At 43.4% G+C, this 24599-nt stretch overlaps 1 protein-coding gene across 1 annotated transcript in view; it reads right to left on the reverse strand.

The window, feature by feature from the left end:
• Positions 1-24599, reverse strand: part of CLSTN2 (calsyntenin 2) — a 590942-nt gene that overhangs the window by 132929 nt on the left and 433414 nt on the right. Inside the window, exons 3-4 of the mRNA XM_012762292.2 lie at positions 3347-3542; positions 2404-2612 (exon numbers count right to left, since the gene is read on the reverse strand). Of these exons, the coding sequence (XP_012617746.1) occupies positions 2404-2612; positions 3347-3542 (405 nt within the window). The remainder of the gene's footprint in view (positions 1-2403; positions 2613-3346; positions 3543-24599) is intronic.

Below are 24599 nucleotides of genomic sequence, written 5' to 3' on the forward strand. Positions count from 1 at the left end.
TCAGGGGCTGCTGCTGCCATGATTTCACAAGACAGCAATCCAAAGGCAGGGAGACCGAGGACCTCAGGTGGGAAGAGGTTGAATCTCTAGTGAAAGAAGGTCAGGCTAACTCCACATAGTGTCTTCCATCCTCCCTGCCTCTTTTCCCCATATGCAAAAAGCCTGGCAGGCTGGAGGGGTTAGGAGAGATCAACCTGAAGCCATGGGGGGGGGGGAAGTGGGGGACACTTCGTCCTCAAGGAGCAAGCCCTCAATGCACAGCACTTTCACTTATGTGCATGCAAAAAACTTGTTTAAGGAGCTGGAAAAGTGATGGATAAAGGGCAATTGGGAAGCTCATTAGAATGGGAGTCACTTCCCTGTCTGCCCCTGGGGTCTTGCCTTCCTTACTTGGTTGGAGAGCTGCTTTTGTACACCTCGCTGCTGAGGGCCCTGCTCCGTGGGAGTGACCACTCTCCTCTTTGCCTTATGTTGTAAACCAAAGTTGAAGGCAGAGGCCTGGCAAAGGCCCATTACTCACTTTTAATGAGACAGCCAGGGAAATAAATTGGCATATGTTAGTGAAATGGCTCATCAAGGTGAGTAATTATCTTCATGACTGGGGCAGTTTACCCTCCAAAGAAAGAATTTGCATCTCATCTCTCACTGGGATGTTGCTCTCCAGAACTGGGGCAGGAGGCCAAGCGGAGCTGGACACGGAGCACAGACACCCTCACTTGTCTACTCTTGCTAGGCACCACGGACTTGGCACTCCCCAGATACCAAAGCTTTTGTGGGACAGACTGCACAGTCCTCTAAGATCAATTGATCTTAGAGGACTAGAAACCCAGAGGAGAAACATGCAAAGCAGTTGTATATCTTATGGCGTGGTGTGTGTGCCTGTGTGGCGGGGGCGGGGTAGGCATTTCACAGGGCCTGTAGGAGAAGCTATCAGGGAATAGTTCTGACAGCTTCACTAATTAAAATTACCCTTTTCTTAATTAAAGTCCAGTATTTCCTCCTTTACTTTCTTGTGCGCTGGTATTGTATCCCGCACAATTAGCATCTGGTCATGTGCTGGTGTTTAATTGTCATTTCCACATGTTCTGGCATTTTAAAAGGAAATGATCTCATTACTACTTTTTTCTGTCTTATGTATATTAGTTGTGTCTTTCAAGACAGGTCATAAGCTACTTGAGGTCAAGGATGGGGTTGTCTCCTTGGCTTTCATCCCCTCTGGCTTCTGCTGCTGTCTCAGGATGCAGAAGACTTTATCATAGAGTATGTTTCTCCCTGGTCTCAATGTCAAGAATCTCCCAAAGGCCTGATGTTCTTTCCTTCTATACATTGGCTACCAGGAGGCTCAGAACTGATTTGTTGCCTCACCCTCATGGGCTCATGGCATGCTTTGTGAACCAACTTCATCCTTGATGCCAACTGATTTTCCCTTTTTTTTCCCCACTAGATGGTCAGCTCCCTGTAGACAGGCCCATGTCTGTTTGAATCCCACTCTATTCCCATTCCAGTGTCCAGTACCATGCCTGGCACTCCATAAATAACTACAGAGTGGATGAATTTAAGGTTTTGCAATTTTTTGCATCTTTGTGTGGTACTTAAATCTTATTTGAAACAAAGTGGGAAGAACATACAGACACCCATGTGCTCACACTAATAATTAAACAACGTACTTGGCAAATAATTATCATTTGACGTGATCATGGTATTGAGAATCACAAAGTAGGATGAGCTGATTGGGCCCCTGGTTGTTGTATTTACACTACAGCAAGTTTTTTTGTTCATGGTGATGGGAAAATATCTAAATGGCTTTATAGAACTGTTTTTAGTCCAGTTCAGTCTGGGATTGGGATGTGTCAGTAGGGTCCTTTCATTCTTCATTCTCACTAGACTTGAAATTCTCAAAAAGGACATGGACAAGAGCTTAAAAAATTTTTGAATGGATCTATGATTTAGAAGCTGTTTCAAAATCCCCACCTGCTCTGTTAGCATCTCTTTGTCTGGGAGCTGGAATCAGATTGTTGTGGTGGGAGATGACATTATAATTTGTTATATAGGAAAGGGACCTAAATATGGCCATGCTTATGGCATGACTCACATCTGGATGACAACTGGAAAATTCTACTAGGAAGTCAACCATCTTCAGTATCCAGATGTGTGGCATTGTGAGTTTTACAGACTGTGTTCAGTGCGTGGGTTTCTGAGGTTTCCTGGGGTTGTTAGTAGACCTGCCAGGTCTGCTAATCATTCCCTGGAGTGCAGGACTGAGTTCTGCATTACGGAGCCTAGGCCAAGGATGGCAAGAAAGACACCACCTGCCAATCACATTCAGAGCCCCATTTGGCCTTCAGAGTAGGGGCTGGTAGGCTTGTTTCCCTGACGCCACAGGAGTCCTCTCTGGACACTTACCGTTTCTGTCAATGGCAAAAGGCACATCTGTCGTGACGATTTCATAGTTGCAGATCTGGCTATACTGCGGCGAGCAGTCCTCATCGGCAGCCTCCACCTGCAGGATGCTGTCGTAGATCTTGCCCTCCGTCACGACAGCCTTGTAGGCCGGCTCTTTGAAGGTGGGAGCAAACTCATTGACATCCTTCACCTGGATGTGGACCACGGCCCTGGGATCACACACAGGAAGGAAGGGATGGTGGTAAAGAAAGAATCACACCCATTTTCCACCCCTCCTGGGGGCACTGACTGAGGTCCCGAGGCCCAGTGAAAGGAGGGCCCACAAGCCAGTTGCGGCAGTTGTCTGTGGGTCTGTCCTCCCTCTCACTGGAGACCCTCTCCCTGCCCTCGCCCAGTGATCTGAGATGAATCCAGCCCAGAGAGACTCTTCTCTATTCTTTGCCCTTCCTCATTCCCCAGCTTTAGGCAACATGTTTCCCCTTCATTCCTCCCCCCAGTCATTCACTCCTCCATTCGGTAAGAATTTAACCCTCTTACTCAGTGCCAGGCTCTGAGCCAACCACCATAAGGGAGCAAGCAGTGACAACCCACAATGAAAAGTGCTGTGACAGAGCACACAGCACTGCAGACGCCAAGGGAGAGGTCCCATCTAGGTCAGATGGGCCAGCTTAGAGAAGGCTTCCTGGAAGAGGTGACACCTGAACCCAGTCCTGAAGGGGGAACAGGGGTATCTCCAAGTGAAGAAGGGGAAGTAGAGCACTCCAGGTGTAGGAAGCAGCCTGTGTGGATGGCTGCCGGGGACTGGGGAACTGGCAAGCCATTGAGCAGGGCTGGAGTACCATGGTGTGACAAAGGGGCAAACGTATCCAAAGAGCAGTGTGTGAATGGAGGGGCTGGGCAAGGCAGGGAGGGGTGTCCAGGGAGCTCTGTCAAGGCCACTTACTTGTGTGACTTCTTCCAGGCCGTCTCCCGGGGCCCGGCGCCGCAGTCATAGGCCTGGATGATGAAGGTATACTCCTTCTGCAGCTCACAGTCGATGGGGCTCTTGGCACGGAGCCGGCCCTCCCCCGACGTCTTGTTGAGCACCACGGCCTCAAAGGGCAGCTCCTGGCCGTGGATCTTGAACGCACAGATTTCCCCTGCAGAGGATGGAGGACAGTGAGTGGGAATCCTGACAACTGCCAGATTGAAGACAGCGCTTCCACTGACCAGATCTGCAAACCCAAACCCTCCCTACAATTTCCTCTGTGCGCATAGAATTGTCAAACCAGAAGAGGCCTACAGTGGTCCAGACCCACATGTTCTTTCCATAGACAGTGAAATTGAAATGTTTCATGCATGGAAATACCACCCATCAAGTCTATTCTGGTGGAGAAAGGTGAGAGTCATCGTGCCAGGGAGCTGGCTGATTTTCCAGTCCCCCCGTTCTCCCAGCAGGTTTCCCATTTGCCCTCTGCCCAGTCTGGGATTAGGGAACTTGCTCATCGTCAAAAGACAACTAACTGCAGAGGAACATAGTAAAAGGCCATAGCTTTACATAGTCTTTTGTCCCATGAACACATCCTCACTGCTTGAAAGTGTGGTCCATGAACCCGTGCCAGCAGCACTGGCATCTCTTGGGAGTATGTTAGAAGTGCAGAATCCCAGGCTCTACCAGCCCTCTGGAACCAGAATCTGCATTTGAACAGGATCCCCAAGTGATGTGTTGGCTCACTAGAGTAGCACTGCTCTTCTCTTCCCTTTGCTCCTGGTTTAAACACCCCACATTGCTGCAGCCAAATTCTCTCCACCACCACCACTTCTCCATCAAGTCTCTCCACCCACCACCTCCGCCGTGCAATTTTCTCTTTTGAAACAGTGGGGGTGAGTCCCTGGGGAGCCTGAAAACCTGACTCTTTAAGAGCTGAACATGTTGTGAAATGAACGCATTTCTCCTCTTCAGCTGTGCTAATGACTATTGTAACTATTGCTCTGTGACAAAATTATAAGGCCATGAGAATATCTCTTTTCTCAATCAATGGATTTTTATTATTGAATCCCTACTACAAGCAAGCCCTGTAGTAAATGCCTTGGGAAGTTCCAAACAGCCTCATAACTTCTCAGGGAACCACCTGGAGGCTTGCTCCCAGGAATAGTCTATATTCTAATTCAAGTCTCTCTCAGGAGAGAAATCCCCACCATTTTACATATGGGAAGCATGACCTGATCTCTCACTAACAATGTTTTCTAAGATGTTTGATCAATACCAATCTCACCTTTAGACTTTTTTTTTTATTATTCCATTGATCCTCAATTTCATTATGAACATTCCATTTTCACTGCCTCCCCTCCTGGCCACTTCTCAAGTGCAGTTGTGGGATAATGGACACGACAGACCAGTTGTGGCCCTGGCTCTAACAAGGAGGCGGGTTCCCATTAGTGGGATTCTATCCCAAGATCAGTGTCAATATGAGAATATTACCAACAAATATGCTCAGACTATTTCTGGGGCTTTCTCTTGAGTGCCCAAATACCACCATGGTTGTAAGGCTAATCAGACCATTTCTCTTTGATGAGTCAAGTTAAGCCTAAAATAGATGAGGGTAATTGTAATCTTCTGTTGGGAATATCTGATCGCAACTAAAGTAATTCTCAAGACACAGAAATCCTTAACAAGAGACAAGGAGACAAAGGAGGGAAGGGAGGAAGAGAAGAAGATAGAGAAGACACAAATGGAGGAGAAGATAAAGTAAATATCAGGGTGACATATTCTATCTAACAGAATTCAGTGTGATTCAATTCAATAGAACTAATATTTTGTGAGAGCTGACTAAGTTCCAGGCTTGGAGACACAAGGACAAACAACCTGGATACCTTAAAACATAAGGATACTTATTCCCAAGTATTCCTTGCCTAGTAGAAAAAACAGAGAAGGAAACAAGGATAACCAGTGCTCACTTAGTTTTCACCAGCTCAGTCTCAGACAGGATTAGTCCCTTTTGAACTAAACCTAGAATTCATGTCACCCTTATTTATCCTACCTCTTCACCTGACACCCGTGTTCAGGTTGCAAAAAAATTTGTTCATTTATTTATCGACTCATTCACCTTATAAATATTTATTAGGTCTATGTGCCAGGCACTGGCAAAGCAATGACAAACTAAGCCAGGCCCAGCCCTGGCCTGCAACCTGCTTGCAGTGTGTGGGGGAGGGAAGTAGGCAGTCAATAATCACACACTAATTGAACAATGGTGGTTGGGATGTGTGCATTAACGAGAGCCACGTGGTGCTAACAGCTTTCTGACCTGGTCAGGCAGAACAGGGAGGGCTTCCCTAAGGACATGACAGCTGGGCTGAGATCACAGAAAGAGAAAGTAGCGGATACCTGGGCCACGAGGAGCGAACTGTGTTTCAGGCAGAGGGGGCAGCATGCCTCAGGACCCTTCAGCAGGGAGGAGCACGGTGAGTCCAGGGGACCACAGAGTCCAGCATGGCAGGGTGAAGGCCACGACACAGGGATGGCTTCATGGGTCTGTCACCTGAGAGCCACCCAGAGCCCTGTTCTCAGAAGTGCCCTGAGCTAGGTTTAAACCTCTGCTGTCTCTATCTTAAAATTCTTAATGATTTTGTCTTTGAACCTGTGTTTTGTAAATGAAGTCTGATGGGACAATGGATCAGGTCATGAGCAGAGGAAATGGGGCAGTGTGTCTATCCACTGTGTCTTGCTACCCCATGCGTGCATAGCACTCAGAACTCCTGTGGACCCATGACTCAATGTGTGGGAGTTCAGCAAGAACAAGGGAAGCAAACACGTTATGTCTTCAATGAATTAAGCAGGACGCTGGTCTCCTCGAGAGGCCACACTTTCCCACACTTTCTGTTTGAACCAGAACTTGCTTCAAATGCAGAAAGAAGGCAGGGGCGAACCAAGAAGCATGAACATTCAAGGAACCCTGTTGTGTCCTTTCTTACTCCTGTTACTTTCTGTCTTAGCCAACCACAGATGCTTAAAATGATGGCAGAGAGGAAAAGGAAAGCTCACACAATCCCATACATAGTTTCTTTTCTTTTTAGGCTGCCCTCACTATCAGTAAGCCAAAAATAGAGAGTGTTGGTAGAATGCATGCATATAAAAAAGTGAAGTAAAAACAGCTGAGTTTGTTTTGTGTAGGATTTACACTGCTCTGGTAAGAATTTAATACATTTGCATACATAAACTACAAAATACAAATTCTGTAATTTGGGGGATCATGCACGCCAGTTAAATGCTTTTATATTTGGATTTAAAACTGGCATTGCACGACATAAAGATACATGGTAAAATTCAGGCTAATAATTTAAAATTTAAAAATTTTCTTCACTTAGAGCTATACCAAATTGCAAATTGAAAACACTATGACAAGTTGAGAGAGAGATTGTGGAAGAAAAGTACCAGAATGAAGTCCTAGGAAGAAGAATATTTAAATCTGCAGTTCTCAGCGCCAGTGCATGACATATTGGGCTGTCTTGATCTTTTGTGAGGGCTGTCACTAGAATTTGTTGTCACTAATAAAGCACTGCAGTGGGAGGATGGTGTACTTAAAAGTAAAAGATCAGACCTAATGGTTTCCATATAAAGATATCACTTTCAAAATCTTCTTTCCAATATTCTTTCTTGGGCGGGAGAGCTATCGTGCTGGGAGTTGTGTGTGGACAACACACAGATGGGTGTGCACTTGAGGCCAGCGTGGCTGAGCAGGAATGAGGCCAGTAGCACCAGGCCACGGGGCCTCAGCTGCCCTCTCACATGGGCTGTGGCCCACAGTGGCTGAACTGGGCTTTGCCAAGAGCCCCTTGAGGGCCAGACCGGAAGATAAGGCCCTGCCACGCCTGGGCAAGGCATGGTGGCTCCAACCCCTCAGTTCTGTCCATATCTCATATTCCCCACCAAATTCATGTTGAAACCAGACTCCAAAGTAATGATATTAGGAAATGGGGCTTTTGGGAGTTGATCAGATCATGAAGGCAGAGCCCTCAGGAATTGGATTAGTGCCCTTATGAAAGAGGCTTCAGGCTGGGATGCGGTGGCTCATGCCTGTAATCAATCCTAGCACTCTGGGATGCAGAGGCAGGCAGATCGTTTGAGCTCAGGAGTTCCAGACCACCCTGAGCAAAAGCGAGACCCTGTCTCTACCAAAAATAGAAAAAATTAGCCGGGCATGGTCGTGAATGCCTGTAGTCCCAGCTACTTGGGAGACTGAGGCAGGAGGATTGCTTGAGCCCAGGAGTTTGAGGTTGCTGTGAGCTAGGCTGATGCCACGGCACTCACTCTAGCCAGGGGAACAGACTGAGACTCTGTCTCAAAAACAAAACAAAACAAACAAACAAACAAGAAAAAAAAAACAGCAAAGAAAGAAAGGTAAAAGAGGCTTCAGAGAAATCCCTTGTCCCTCCTGCCACGTTAGGTTACAGTGTGAAAGTGCCACCTATGAGGAAACAGGCTTTTGACACACATTGAATGCTCCAGCTCTTTAATCTTGACTTCTTAGATTCTGGACATGAAGAATAAATTTCTGTTCTTTATTACTTGTGGATTTATGATGTAATATTAGAGAATAATTTCTACAGTTGTCTGAAAATATTATTAAAATTCTTCTCCCTTTTCCAAATACATACCTGGGCGTACTTCAACCTAAACAGCATATCACAATAGACTGAAGGCAGAAGAAGCAGGTAAGAGGATGTAGCTGTTTTCTATTAATCTAGACATTAAAGAGATGGCAAAAATGCAAATGATATCACTCTTCTCACTAATTTATTTTGTTTTGGAAAATATATTATTTGTCCAACTATGATATTTATATTAACCTGTAATGAGTTTATTATCATTATTTTTAAATAAATTAAGCATTTCAAAGTTCATCAGTTTGGATTTCTGACACAGTGAATATTGACAGATATAAGAAAATCTCTTGAAGGTCCTGAATAATATTTAAGAGTATAAAGGGGACATGAGACCAAAAAAGCATAAGAACTGCTATTCTTATAATATATCAACCATAGTTTCCACCCAGCTCACAAGTCCATATCCTGTTCCCCATGCTCAAAACATGACCCATCACCGTGCAGAGAACTCCCAACCTCAGAGCAAACCAATTTGCTTTGTATTTCACAGTGGGGACATTTGTAGGGAGAGTACTGAGGCAGAATTTTACATCCAAGTCGTAAATTGTTAGAGGCAGGGAACTTCATTTCCACGTCTGCATCCCAACCTGGGGCTATACCAGCCAAGTTGGAATTCTGGTTCTGTGGTCAACTACCTATGCGACCTCAGGCAAATCACTTACCTCTCTGTGCCTGTTACCTCATCTGTAAAATGGGATGACAATAATAATAATATCATAATATTATTAATAATATTAATAATAATTACATAGAGTTGTTGATTGCTGGGAGGATTAAACGAGTTAATACACGCAAAACACTTACCAGTGCCTTGCACGGAGTAAGCGCTACGTAATTGTTAGCTTTTATCACTGTCATTATATTGAAGAAAAGTTACCTCTGGCAAACTCTTGTTTCTGTGTGAGAACTGAAAAGGCTGACTGTGGAGACCAGTTCACCATTGGAAATATTTTGAATGTCACATGTGTCGGTAAAAACCAATCTGACTCCTTGAAGCACCTTGCACCTATCTACCACATCTTACACACTTTTCCCCCTGAATATCAGGGGCCAATGACAATCTCCTGTGCATTTGCATACTCTCATCCAGGGCCAGTACTGACCCATGAGGAGAGTTTAGTGAGGGAAATGTTTTAGTTGGACTGGGTTTTGCTCATCACAGTGACTAATGGCTTTTGCTGGGCAAGAGTCAGAGGTGCTACATATCCTACCCTGAGCAGGTCAGGCATGTACCACCCCAACCATCTCACCCCAAATAGTCTTCCATAAGCTAGTCCTCTTGGAGCAAACAACTGGCTGGGTCTACGCTCCTAGGTCTGAGAGAAAAGATGAGTCTAGCAAAGCCTTCTCTAGGTTGCTAGAGGTCCCTCCAGACGAAGTACGGTGCCATCCGCTCTCATGGCATGCACCGCCCTCCCTGGTACACACCTGGCAGACAGTCAACACTTGACCACACTGCCAGAGGGCTGGGCGGAAGAAGTTTTTAAAATCCAATTCTCGTGGAATCATCCGCAGTCACTTTGAACGTAATAAAATGGGAAAGGACCTAATCACATCAAGAGGTAATCATGTCCAGAATATCAAATTAGGGCTAAACTTAGAAATAAATCTATATTTTAACAAAAAAGTTGACTTTAAGCCCTCCCACTTCACATTAAAAACTTAAAATCTTCAAAAGTAGAGCAACAACGGGAAGGGTTCTCTGGAGGTCATTTCAGATGCTCCTTCACATGTCTGAATGGGGGGACACTTGGATAGACTTTGGGTTGAGTCCCATCTCTGCCCTTCTCAGAAGTGTGACCTTCGGTTGTTTCCATGTTCTGCTTCATTACAGCTGGGAATACTAACCACGCCAAATCCTGAAAGTACCATGAGGCTACAATGCCACAGTAAATCTGAAAGAGCTGTGGAAGTATAAAGGTCTACCTGCTTTTTATTATTACAGTTATAATAAATTCTGCCTTCTAGCCTGCAAGCTTCTAAGTGCATATTGACAGCTTACCTTGGTTCCCATTAGAAACCAAAGGTGGAAGGAGGTTGTCACCACTTATAGCTTTCTATCTACTTAGAATTGAACTAAATAAAACATACTGTTTTCTTTATTCTAAAAGTCATTTTTTCTGAAGCTTGGTGCCAAGATCAAAATCCCTTCTTTTGGGAAGATTAACACAGCAGCTATTATATTTCTGAAAAATGAATGAAGATACGGCATTTTCCCTTCTTTGGCAATATTTGTTGGATGAATAAATGATATAAAAACTTATATATATTCTGAGAGACTTGGAGAGGTCCCTGTGGCTCAGGGAATTAATCATTTGGTCAAATAGAGCTTGAAGAGAGGTTGAGTGGTTATTTCGTCTGCTCAGTGCCCAATGGTTCTGGAGCTGAAGGACTCCTAGTACAAAAACACACTATATTTATTCACTTATTAAATCTTTCCAGGCATAAATAATACAGTAAGAAGAAAATGAACAATAATAACAATAATAATTTACAGAAATCTCTGTAGCTCACATTTATTGAGTGTTCACTATAATCCAGGCACTTATTTAGGGCAACAGTAGAAACAACTGCATCTGAGCCCTGACCTGCTTGGCTGGGGACTGGAGATTGGGATGAATCAGAAATCAGTTCTGTTTTTGCAGACAGAAAAAGGAGGCAGATGAACAAAATGTTAGGTGCAATTAAGTACTGCAAAAGCTGCAATAGGTGCCTTTTGTGGATGTTGTAAGAACACAAATAATGATGGATCAATCTCACCTCCTAAATACTTCCAGAATCAGTTGTTTTGTGTCTCGTGGCCACCATATAGGAATGCTGTAGCTGCAAGAGGAAAGGAGTTTCAGCCTAAGCTTCCCTGAGACAATATCCTGTCCCCTGGACACTGTTACATCTCCCTCTTCACAGTGGCATTTCAATTCCGCTATTCCAAGACATTACAAGTAGTGTAGGTCAGTGCCTAAAAGTCAGATGAACTTAGATTCAAACCTTAACTCTGCACTTGTCATCTTTGTAACCTTGGAAAATAACCTCTCCTTACTTCCATTTCCCCATCTGTAAAATGGGAATAAAACCATCTTTCTCCTATGGTAACCACAATATAATCAGAACAAAACTTTATTTTTTTTAACTGAAAATGTACTATGGCAGAAACTGGGTTGAGTAACTTGTATAAAACTATCTAATTTAATTCTCACAACAGTTTTATAGGGAATCTGGCAGACAGTGATGGCAGAGCAGACTCGAAAGGCATTTCCCTAGTTCTCCCCTGGTTCCCTTTCCATGTTATTAACTCCCAGCCCTCCAGCTCACCACCTGGTTGGTCTCAAGGTGACCACAATTCTAGATGTTGTCAGCTGGAAGGAGAAGGTGGGCTGAAATGCAGTCACATTGGAAAGGACAGTGACTGAGTTTGTGATGGCTACATTTTTAATATTTGCCAAGAGAGTATTTTAAATGCTAAGTGTCTCAAAAATTATTGTCCTGGACCCAATTATAAGATGAGTATAAAGACCTTTCCCTCTGTCAAGCAGGAATGGAGGCCTGTCAAGTAAGGCTAGACAGTCATGGTAAGAATGAAGGGATCTTGTTTGCCCACAGTTTTGGACAACAGTTCAGTCAGACCCACGCCACAATCATCACTTGGAACCTATCTAGGTTCCCTTCTACTTGTCCTTTAGGAAAATAACAAATGCTGAAAACACCTTGGAGAATAAAGAGTCCCATACAAATGCGATGGCCCTTTACTGGTGTCCAATTATCTCTACCAACAGAATTTTTGTAAGCAACCACCTCCTGCAGGCAGGGAATCTTAGTAGGTACTGAGGTTCCCAGAAGCCTAAGATACTGTCCTTGGTCAGGGGCTTACCAATAAATTTCAAAAACAGAAGCTATACAGAGGACTGAATAATTAAGGTGTTTGAGGTTAAGGAATATCAATGAGTTCTCAGGATATAGGGGCTGAATATTATAGCCTCCTCAATTAATCAGAGGCAAACAATATTCAGATAGAGGTGGTATAAATCATACTGACAGGCAAAATCTTTGGAATCTTTCTTTCCCCTTTTTCACAATGTGTGAACAGGGGTCTGACATAGGGCCTTGAGGTTGAAGCAGTCAGGAGTTACCTAAAGGCTTGCTTTGTCCCCATCTGCTATGGTTTAAATATCTTCCCCTCCCAAACTCATGTTGAAACTCAATTCCCAATGTGGCAACATTGAGAACTGAGATGTTTAAGAGGTGATTGGGTCACAAGAGCTCATGACTAATACATTCATGGATGTATTAGTTCATGTATTAGTTCATTCACGGATTTATGGGTTTATGGATTAATGAGTTATCATGAGACTGGGACTGGTGGCTTTATAAGAAGAGGAAAAGAGACCTGAACAAGTGCGCTCAGCCCCCCGCACCGTGTGATGCCTGCACCACCTCAGGGCTCTACAGAGTCCCCACCAGCAAGAAGGGACTCATCAGATGCAGCCCCTTGACCTAGGACTTCTCACCTTCCCAAACTGGGAAAAATAAATTCCTTTTTAAAATAAATTTGCCATTTTCGAGTATTATAAGCAATAGATAAAGATACCATTTAATAAGAATTTATTTTCCTGTACTCCCTTCTGAGTTTTTCTCATCTATAGTGTCTTTAGGAAGTCAGATCGGCACAGGATGACAGATTTCATCCAAAGAGTGACTTGTTGAATATCTGCATCTGCACTCTTTAGTGCAGAGGCCGCTAGCCACAGCATGGCTCTTCAGCGCTTGAAATGTGGCTAGTGTGTCCAAGAAAATGGATCTTCAATGTCATTTGATATTTATTATTTTAAATTTAAATTTAAGAACAGACATTCAATTCATTTACTGAAAAACTTTCAAGTATGTTTGGGTATGCGGATCAATTTTTCAACTGTACATTGCATAAAATCTAAATATAGATAAAATATTTTTTATGAAAATTTAGAGTCTTATTTGAGATGTTTTATAAATGTAAAGCATACACTGGATTCAAAAGACTTTTTAAATAAAAAATAGTATGGAAAACTTCTCATTAATAATTTTTTATTTGATAACTTGTTGAAATGATAATATTGGATATTTTGGTTTAAATAACATATGTTACTAAAATCAGTTTTACCTATTTCTTTTTATTTTTGCAATGTGGTTATTAGAGGATATATAATTATGTATATGGGTTGAATTATTTTTCTGTTGGACGGTCCTGCTCTACATAATCAATAGTACACATCATCAAAGGCTAATTTCCCCATAGAAATAAATGTAAAGCATACAGGATGCATTCTATAATAACTATTAGAATTATTCTATTTTATGCTGATTTGGGAATTATTCCTAATATTTAGGATAATGCTCCCTCTTAAAACAAAAGCCCATTTAACCTTCTTCAGATGATTAAGTCACATTCAGCTCCAATTCCCAAACTACTGATTATCAAGCCTTGAATTAGAATTGCCTCTTAATGATTACTTGGCTGGTATTGTTGAAGAATACAAATATATTTTTCAAAATTTAATAACATTGAATTTCAAAATAATAGCGCATCGGTCACTTGTAGAAATCCAAATGTAGGTACTGAGAAATGTCTTTTACTGATGAGCAGCTAAGGTGGAAGTCTTTTGGCAATACGATTAAAGTCTGCATTTCACTTGGTCTCTAGAATTGAAAATGTTGTAATCCTTTATAAAGAAAACTTTCATGCTCTAAAATAAATTTAACAATATATTAGGATTATTTTAATAATTTTATAAACTAATAATTATATATTGCATATCAAGATATATTATGTCAATATTCGTATTGTACTATTTCTAACTAGAATAATTCAAATTGAGGCAATATGTCACGCTCTGTGCATGTTTAAATAAAACGGGGGATCGACAGTAAGAAAGGGACCTGGGGAGTTCAGCCTCTATGTGAATGAGTAAACTCCCCACACGCTGACCCTCTCACAACACACATCAGCCTGCCCCACCCCTAAATACTTAAGGGCTATGGAGAGTGATTTAAACTAGGCAGATTTTGGAGGGGAGTTGAAACTTGAAGGGAGCCATTGGCATTGGAGGAGTTTTCTGTTCTGACCCTTTGCCCTGAGGATAGCTACAGCCAGACCGGGAAGGATGGCTAACACCTTGATAGGAAGCCTGTTGTCTCTTTGGCCAGGTAAGCAGGCTTGCCCGAGTGTGAGAGGGAAGAGGAGATATCCAGGGCAGGGGAAGCCCAAACTCTGTGTTAAAACTCCACCCAAGTCTCCGGCTGGCCCAGAATGGGGCGTGAGGGGAGGGACAGACAGAGACCCTTTGAACTGAACTCTGAACTGCCACCCACAGCAACTTAATTGATATAGGAAGAGCCAAGAAATTAGGACCTTTTCCTATGGGAAAAGGTAACAGAGGCTACCCCTGAGATAATATAGATATATGAATTCTCAGATGAGGACAGTAAATAAGTTCTTTTTAGTATGTTCAAGACACAGGAAGCAAAAATGACAGAGTTAAAGGGAGAAATAGACATTTCACAATTGTAACAGGGAAATTTTAACACCATTCTCGGTAATTGATAGCACGAAACATAAAACAATCAACAAAGTCACAGATAATCTAAACAACACTGTCAATCACTAACTAATATGTATAAAACACAACATCTAATTTCAGAATACACATTCATATGTTCATAAAGCCTGTATGCTAGGCCATAAAATGAGTCTCGAGCATTTTAAAAGGCTGAAAATATACAGAACATATCCTCTGAATACAATGGAAATAAATCACACATCGAAACATTTAACAATAAGAAATCTAGAGAAACTCCAGTTATTTGGAAACTAAATAGTACACATCTAAATAATTCATGCATCAAATTCATGGATCCCTTTTCAAAGGAAAAATTGAAAGGGAAATTAGAAAATAATTGGAACTGAATATAATACAAATAATACATATCAAAATTTGTGGAATTCAGTTAATAATGTGCTTTGAGAGAAATATGTAGCTTTAAAAGCATGTATTATAAAAGAAGAAAGATCTAAAATCAAGAAGCTAGGGGAAAAAAGCAAAGTAAACCCAAAGTAAGGGGATAAAAAAACTTTATTACTATGTTTAAATAATATATTAAGGAATTGAATGTTATTTATGAAAAAAGAAATAAAAACCTTTTCTAAAAGAAAATTTTAGGCCTAGATAGTTTTGGTAAATTCTGTAATATATTAGAAGACTACATAATATCAATTGTTTTTTAGAAAATAGAGGAAGGAAAACTTTTCAACTCTTTTTAACTCTTTTTAAGAGGCTAACATTACCTGAATACCAAAACCAGATGGAGACATTACAAATAATGAAAATTAAAGACCTCTGTCATGAACACTGGATACAAAAATCCTTCACAATGTATATTAGCAAATTTAATCCAACACTATAAAAAGGATCATGACTAAGTGGGATTTATCCCAGGAATAAAATATTCAGTCAGTGTAACTCACCATATTAACAGAATAAAGGAGAAAAAAAAATATGATCATTTCAATAGATGCAAAACAAGAATTTCCCCAAATTCAGCACCTATAAGTAATAAAATGTATTAATAGTAAAGTAGGGAACTTGTTCAAACTGATAAAAGGTATGAGAAACCTAGAGTTAATACCATACTAACAGTGAAATATTAAATCCTTCATTTCTAAGGTCATGAACAAGGTCATGTTTTCACTACCTAATAGCTCCTAAGTACTTATTATGCGCCACGTACTCTGCCAGTGGCTTTAGAACAATCCTTTGTGCAAGAATTAATCCCAAGTTTTCTCCCATTATACAGAAGAAGAGACTGAAGCACAGAGAGGTTAAGAAACTTGCACAAGGTCACAAAGTAATCATAAGCCAAAATTTGAATTCAGATCTGCCTGGCTTCAGAGTCTCTTAATCACAACTATCTTCTTGGTAGTATAATAATAACTATTATTATAGGACTCTAGAATTAGGGTAGAAGCCTCTGTGCCTGGCCTTTTCTTTACACTTTCCCTCCACAGGCCCAGAGGCAGACGTAACTGCTGGTGCTCGCCCGTCAGGGACCAAGCAGACGCAGGCTGAACAGCCCGCGGTTTCCGGGAGACGTGGGAGAGCTGCTGCCTGGTTCACACATCCCCATCAAGGGCACCATGCTATCCATCAATAGGAATATTCAAATTACAATGGTATTTTGCTACTAAAAGTGAGTCTAATTTGCTCATTTTCATTATTTAGAGGCAGTTAATTAAAAACCTGGCAGATATTTATTTTGCTTCTTCCACATCACCAGTGATTTCTTGCTGCCGCGCTTTCACTGCATGGCAGTTTTATGGCTTGACGCGGCCTTTAGTGAGCTTCTTATGGTTGTGCCTCCATTATTTTAATTTCAAGCAAGACATTAAGCCACTTCAACATTCCAGCCATGGCTGGAGAGGCGTGAGGAGCAATTGGGGTGTTCGTCGTGACCAAAGAGCAGGTGCTACTGCATCACACGGCAGGGAAGGACCGTGGGCCCCTCAGTAGGGAAAGTGGGTGTTTGGCTCTTAAACTGGTGAGAGATGGACCCCAAGTGTTGCTCTGGCCAGAAGCAGGAAACCTGAATGCTAAGCCCATTCTGTCATTTCCTTATCTCCTAATGATAGAGAAGGAATTGCTATGCCAGAAAGTGGCCATGTCAACACTGTGACATTTTTAACAATGCTAATATTTTATAAGTCATGCAAACTTTGCAATTCACTCTTACAAAGTATCTAAATATCTTTTCATGTGAAATTAATGCTATTTTACCCTTCCATCTTTGGATAGAATTAACAATCTAAGAAAATATGTCATGTTTATCTGGAAACTCCATACCTGCTTGACAAGGGCCACTTTGGGCAGACAGAAGTCCTGCTCTGAAATTGCCGTTTCAAGATTAGGATATCAGGGAGCCAACTGGCAATGAATAAGCAAGATTTTTAATCTGGAAATTAAGGAGGAGCAATAAAACACCATAACGGTTTCGTAATTTACCTGCAAATGGGAACCTGTGGAAGCAGAAAGGCTTCCAAGCTGCCCAATTGAGCAGCTAGCAAGTGGCTGCTATAGTTGTTAGTAACCTTGGTTGTCAAGAAAATGAGCCATCCTACTGCTCTTGCTTAATGAACAGAGAATTTTCCCTTATTTCTCCCAGGAGAACTCCTAACCAAGCTTTAAAACCCAGCATAAGCATGCCCTCCTTCCTGCATTTTTCTTTCTGCCTTTGTCCATTGTGTATGCATATCTTTTTTTCCCTGGAGCTCCCTGAGGCAAGAAACTGCACTTCTTATCTCTCTGACTTTACCACCTAGCTTAAAGCATGACTTAAGGTGGGTGCTCAGGGCATGTTTGTTGAGTGCCAAGGAGACTGTCTCAGTAACTTCAGAGGAAGCATGGCATGGTGATCAAGAACAGAGTCTTTGGAATCAAAATGACTTGGCTTGAAGTACTTACTAGTTCTGACATTACTAACTCTGTGACCTCTGCCAAAGTACATTAACTTCTAGTCTCGACGTTCTCATCCATAAAATGGGAATGATAAATTCTACCCCAGTGGGCTATTGTGAACTTTAAAATCAACAAGGCAATGTGCATAAAGCACTTTGGATAATGCTGGCATGGAATAAGTGCACAGGAAATGCTGACGATTGCTAACATCATTTTCTTCTGGTTTTGACCTCACAGGAGAAAAAGAGCCTTAGAGCAGGTCACTGTCCAGTGTCAGAAAGATCCAAATGGGGCCATCCCTAGGACCCTGTCTCCTGACTTCTCTTTGCCAGTTGTCACGCCTCAGCTTCTTTAACCAGACTCATTTCAAGGTCTGTCTGGCCCCTGCCCCAGGGCCCAGCTTGCTTCTCAGGCCTTGTACAGTGGGCTGTTACTGGGAAACTCCTATTCTAGGTACCAGGCCCCTGCTCAGGTGTGATGCCATCTCTAAGCTCAGGGGCTTCCCCTGGCTCACTTCTTCTCCCTCAGTAACACAGCTGGACACACCACTCAGTCCTTTCCAAATTCACTGCCAGGCACTGGGCACACTGCCTGCATGATCCCTCGCCCTACCAACATTCCCGCTGCTAGGGGGAGTCACCCAACTAGACAGATGAGTCAAATGAGGCACAGAGCAAATGAATGCCTTGTTCAAGGTCACACAGGGAGTTGCCCCCTAATTTTCCCGGCTCTGGTGCTCACACTCTGAACCAGACTGTCCCTGAAATCAATGAATAGCTGCAAATACACAAGTCCTCATGCTTCCACTCCTTGACAAGTTTTACCCATAACCCATATATTGTACTAAAGTTCCCAAATATTCAGGTAGGGAAGCCCAAAGAGGCAGAGGCATATTTTAAACGTTTAATTCAAGTAAAAGCAAGTGTCAGGAAAAATCCATATTTTGAGCTGCAGAAGAAAGAGCAATGGCAGCCCAATCAATATTACAGGAGTATATGGACTCTTTTACTGTTCTATCAATTCCTGGAGCTAATAAGTCAGCATCTCTAGGGACAGTTTCATACTTTAAAACAAAAGTTCAGAGTCCTGCTGCCTGTCGGTAGGACTCCAGCTTTCACCCTCATCCAGGTGAGTGGGAGACGAAGGGCCTGCCTTACGCATGGACCAGGTGACCCCTAGGCCCCTCTCATCAAGACCAGGACTGCTCAGCTGATAACAAGCACCTCCAGCGTGACTGGGTAATTCTTCATTTCCTTGTCATCAATACTGCCGGCAAAGCCCTCACAGAAGGCATGCAGATTAAAATGTTAAATCAAACTCAGAAGAGAAATTTGAAAATCAATTTCAGGTTCCTGCAGAAAAGGCCAGGGAGGATAATTAAGACTCGTAACTCCCAGCTTCAGCTGCTTCATTTTCTAATTCTGGAGCAAAATAAAAGAATTATTTCCCAAGAAATCAGCAGCAGCAGGAATGCAATGGTGGAGCAAAGCGTGCTCCCTGGGCTGCGAGCCAGGATCACCAAGGCATTCTCAGTTCACGGACATGCACTCCAGTGAGCAAGCTGACTCGCGACAATTCTCATTTTCTTTTCATGTACCTTTTATTTTTTTCTGCTGGCAACAGAAAGCCAATGCAAATGTGAAAGGCTGGCTGCTTACAAGTTTTATAGTAAATAACCTGAAAGAGCTGTAGATTACCCAGGCCCTGGGTGTCAGGAGCTAATGCATTCTAAATGTAACCCATTTCCAGCAGAGCCAAACTCCTCTTTGACATTTTCCTTCGTTGCACGTGGATATTTGTATTATAGGTGCTTTTCTCTTGCCCTAATTTGCCTATTGTGATTCACATGGACCAGCAATGCTAATAGGATGCTTCATTTCCCCCCTGGGCCAATGCAAGATAAATTACAGCCTCGAGATCCGTCTTGCTGTACAGTAAATACCCTTATGCCACCTCTTACTTTCTATGCAAAATACATGCGGATTCAGTTCACTTTTTAAGCTGCCTAGAAGGGGGAAGAGAGATGGAATTCTTCCCTCTCTCAATGTAGGGAGTATTTGCAGACGTTCCAGGAGAATTTATTTCCCTGGCCTCTAGCAGTGAAGGTCACATGATTATGCATACCCCAGAAAAATAAAATCGACAGGAGTCATTTTTGCAGCTCCTCAGAATTGCCCATGTTTTTATCGGTTGGGAAGTCTGCATTGCATGTTTCTGCACAAATTTATCAGTGGTAGTTTTTCATCCTACCCTGGCTTGGCAAATAGTATTTGGCCCAGAACTTCCACGATAAGCTTAGAATTCAATCGCTTATATCTTTTGTCACTTGTCCTTCTCTCAGCCGATTAAATTCATGTATCAAATATTAGGAATAATTAATGAGCACACTTTATATGCCAGGCCCTGCAGAGGAGGCAAAGAAGTGTGGCCACACCTCTGTCCAGCCAGCTGACCGCTCCTTAGGAGGAGGCGCTGGCTGCACATAGCACCCCTGAGCCGGAGAAGTCATTTCCTGGTCACCTGATTGTCATAGAGCAGATAATCCCCCAAAACTTTCCCGTTGAGTTTCCTTCATTTCTTCTGCTTAGGGAATAGAACCATCTTGCTACTCCCACAGAACATATGTGAAAGATGCTTGAATGCTTGGAGTTTATGCAAAGAATAGCAGCCTCTGGTGTTTCTCTTTGTTTGACCTCACTTCTTCATGGAAAGGAAGTTTTTCAGTAGGGTTACTACTATGGTCTAATTGTTTGTATCCTCCAAAATTCATATGATTAAATCGAATCCCCAATATGATGGTATTAAGAAGTATTAGCCTTAACGGAGTGATTAAGTCATGAGGGCAGAGCACTTGTGCATAGGATTAGTGCCCTTATAAAAGAGGCCCAAGGGAGCTCGTTGGCCCCTTCGTCCATGTAAGGACACAGCAGGAGGGCCCTCACCAGAACCCAACCACGCTGGCACCCTGCTGGCTTCTCAGCCTCCAGAACTGTGAGAAAAATGTTCTGTTGTTTTTAAGCTACAGTTTATGGAATTTTGTCAAAGCAGCCTGTATAGATAAGGCAGTTGTCTTATTAACCTGAGCCCCAAAGGAATGAGGTAGAGGAGAGCCAGCCCAAAGACACAAACAAAGGTGGCACTGGCTACAAGAGTGCTTGTGGGAGCCTCCATGAAAATGAACTGGTTTCCTTGACAAATCACATTGACTTAAATGTAAATCAATCGAAAGTAGAGGCTGTGAACCATTCCTTCTCCCTGGATGCTCAGCCTCCCTCAGCATCATGGTCCACATGTTGCTGGGGAATAGTGGCTGTTTCTACCCATCAGATATCCACAGAACAGTCCCAGCACCCACTCTGTGCAGGATCAGAGCTGGGTGTGGGGTGGGCCATGGAGAATAAAGCTGACATGGTACTTGCAGTCTGGGACTGGGCCTAATGGAAAAGCAAGTATCTAATTAGGAAGCACAAGACTGAAGATGTGATCACAAATTGCATAAAATTTTAGGAAGGGAATGAATGGGAAAATAAACTAGGGTAGGGGGTACTGGGTAAGTAAAAAATGAGAAGCAATTAGTCAGACAAATTGGGGAGTTGGGAGGGTAGACAGTACCTACATAGTGCATTTTAGGTAGAAAAAAGCAGCAAGAGCAAAGGCCCTGAGGCAGGAAGGTGTAATCCTCTTCTTTTGGAACACAAAGAGACTCTGGACATAGTGATGGAGGGGTTGGCGGCATGACAAGTTTTGGAGAGATAGAAATGAACACATCCTGCTTTCCAATTCAAGACTTTCGATTCTGACCCCAAATTTATTCTCTGAAGACCTCTTGACTTCTAATATTCAGCAGATATCATGGCAAAGATGGCCTCTGGGAGGCTGTTTTAAAAAGGCAAGCTCCAATTGTTCGGTTCTGCAAACTTTGATACATCACCAGCCAGTGCACATTTGCTGGGAACACCTAGCTGATCAGCCTGGCAGGTCCCTGCTAGCGTGGTGTGCTCAGATCCTCTGTCCCATGGAGTCAGGGCCACAGTGTCAGCCCTGGTTGGCTTGGCCCAGACAGTCTCACCCGAATGGAGTAACAGTGTGGCCAGCAAGTGGGACAACAGGAGTCACACTTACGATGAACCAGGCATCATGTTGTGTGTTTGCACGCATTACTTCATTTAGACCTCATGGTGACCCTAGGAGTTAGGTATTCTTTTTACTCCCAATTCACAGAATAGGAGGGGGCTGAGGTTCAGAGAGGTTGTGTGATTGCCACGGCTTACACAGTTGGTGGAGTCAGCCTTAGAAACTGTGATGGATTGAACTGTGTCTCCTCCCTACTCCCAACCAAAAAAAGACATATCAAAGTCCTAACTTCAGAATGTGGCCTTATTTGGAAATAGGGGCTTTACAGGGGTATCACATTAAAATGAGGTCATTAGGGCGGGCTCTGGTCCAGTATGGCTTGTGTCCTTATAAAAAGGGGAAATTTGGACACAGAGACAGATATGCACAGAAGGAAGATGATGCGAAGATACTCAGGGAGATGACAACTATGTGGTTGAGGTGATACTCTCACCACCGAAGGAATGCCAAGGATCGTCAGCAACTACCAGGAGTTACAACAGACAAGGAAAAATCCACCCCTAGAGCCATCCCAGACCCTGCCAACACCTTGATTTCAGACTTCTCCCCTCCAGAACTATAGGCCAATACCCTCCTGTTGTTTCCAGCTACCCAGTTTTTGGTAGTTTGCTATGGCATCCCTCGGAAACCGATACAGACATCGAGCCTGAGGCAGATGCACTCTGCTCTCTGAGCTGCAAGGCCCACAGCCGCACTTTTCCTCAGTTGCCCTTCAATTCCACCCTGGTCCCCTACAGGACTGTGGGGGAAGAAGAAGGGAAGATCCTAGAAGAACGCATGCTCCAGCCTCCTGCTGTCTCACGTCTGTGTTCCTCTTGGTTCCAGGGTCTCTGTGAGAACAGATGGGTTTCAGCAAACGGTGGTGCTCAGAGCATGCTTGTTAAGTGAATGAGGAATTACGCACCAGAGCTGGCCACAGAGGCCAGGAGTAGGGCACAGGGATGGGGTCCTTCGTGGGGGAGGTGGAAAGGCCATCCAGCATTTGCTGAAGGTGCTTAAATAGGCTTCCTGTCTCTGACCAGCTTTCCTCGAGAGGAAATAGAAATAATCTTTGTCAATGTTTCCAAAACTTGGAGGAATTGCAGAATCAAAAAAAAAAAAAAGAAATTCTCAAGTACATCGCTAAAAGGGCTATAAATAAACTTGTGATTATTTCATTGTTCTGTGCCGTCGCCTAAGGGGGCCTATCTGAAAAGCTTTCCAATGCGCACCTGGCTGGGCAGTCCTGGGCCACACACCAATGCGCCATTTGCTGTTCTTGGGGAAACAGGGCCACCCCTCAGTGACGGCCCTGCCTCCCCTCCCACCAGGGCCCACAGCAGGGGTGGGTTCTGACGGGGTCTCCTGATGCCGGGACTGGCACGCACTTCCAGCTGCCCCTCCAAGCATTTCTGGCTGTCCCCAGAGCCCAGCACTGTCAGAGCTGGCTCAGCGGCCGGCCCGCAGCCCTCTGCCTGGGTGGAGCCATGTGGCGGGCACAGGCGGCTCTAATTCCGGCAAATCTTCCCCCGGGGGTTCCTGAAATTCCACCAAGAGAGTCCATTTCTTTGGGTTCAGTATTGCCCATACTGATATTTCTTGGTTTTATTTTGTTTCATTTTCAATTTTTATCTTTAGGCTCAGTAGACAAAATTTAGAAATATAAAAAGGCAAAAGAAGAATGCTAATCCTACCTTTGGGAGGCAATCAGCAGTAACTTTTAGGTATATTTACTTTCATCTTTCTGTGAACTTTTTTTTTAAACTATAGAGATCACAGTTTATGCACAGTTGTGTATCCTCTATCTTTATTTCATATCATAAGAGCATTTTCCTTATTATTAAAACTCTTTCCTCTAATAATAGAGCTTATTAAAGACTCCCTGCAAGCGTTATTTTGATGGCTGTGTAATATTCTGTCCCGTGGATATAGCAAACATGTTTAACCTGCATCCAAATGGTTAAAATGTAGGTTGTTTCCAAGTCTGTACAACCATAAATAGCACTGAGATGAATAATTTCATATATTTTAAAAATATCATTGAGAAAATGGTGATGAATTTGTAAAAGTAGATATACTAGGCATGAACATTTTGAAGTGGATGCTGGCTTTTCCTGTTTTACTTTAAAATGCAGCCTCCCAGTTCCCCTTCCCCAGTAGGATGACGAATTGCATCCCCAGCGCTCCGCTACCCTGACGTCAGCCTCTCAGGAAACGGAGCGAGCATTTCCACTCTCGGGGTGGCGGCCAGCAGCACTACGACGGCCGAGGACTCTGGCTGAATGATTTTCCAATGATCCACATCTCGGCACATCTCCTCCCCTTCTCGGCAACGTCTACAATGCCTGTGACCTTCCCTGGGAGCAGCCCCCCATGGCACTCCGGGAGCACATGCCTCTCGGTGTGGTCCAGAGACAGAGTTCCTGTGTTCTGGCCAGGCCGGCACCCGAGACTGCCATCAGAGAAACAGAGGCGCCCGCCTGCTGACTGGGATGGTCTCAGTTCCTGCCAGCGAGCATCCAGCAGCAGCTAAAGAAAGTGACTCATCTTTGCTTCTTCATTCCCCCAGAACTCTTTAGGGGTTTTCAATTAGCACCTTTCTTGCCAGACAGCAAGATCAGAATGGAGCAGAATGTGCTATCACAGGGGAAGCCCAGCTGCTAAGCTGATGCTGACAGTCGACAGCAACGGCTTAAGACTTCAGACTTCAAGCACATTTAGGCAAGCGGCAGGCAGGCTGAGGCCATGATCTAAGTTGCACTGATTGCTGTAGGGAGGGAGGCAGGGGGAGAGGGGAGGGTAAAGTCATATATAACTTGGCATGTACTATATACATCAAGTAGTAGATGTGGCATTTCAAACCTATTAGCATGCTTAATTCTGGGTTATGCTCCTGAGAGCTTGTTATTTTTACCAAATTTTAGAGAAAAATTGGAACTCTGAGAGGTTATGTGACTCACC

This window comes from Microcebus murinus, chromosome 1 (assembly GCF_040939455.1).
Source record: "Microcebus murinus isolate Inina chromosome 1, M.murinus_Inina_mat1.0, whole genome shotgun sequence".
In the NCBI taxonomy this organism is placed as follows: domain Eukaryota; kingdom Metazoa; phylum Chordata; class Mammalia; order Primates; family Cheirogaleidae; genus Microcebus; species Microcebus murinus.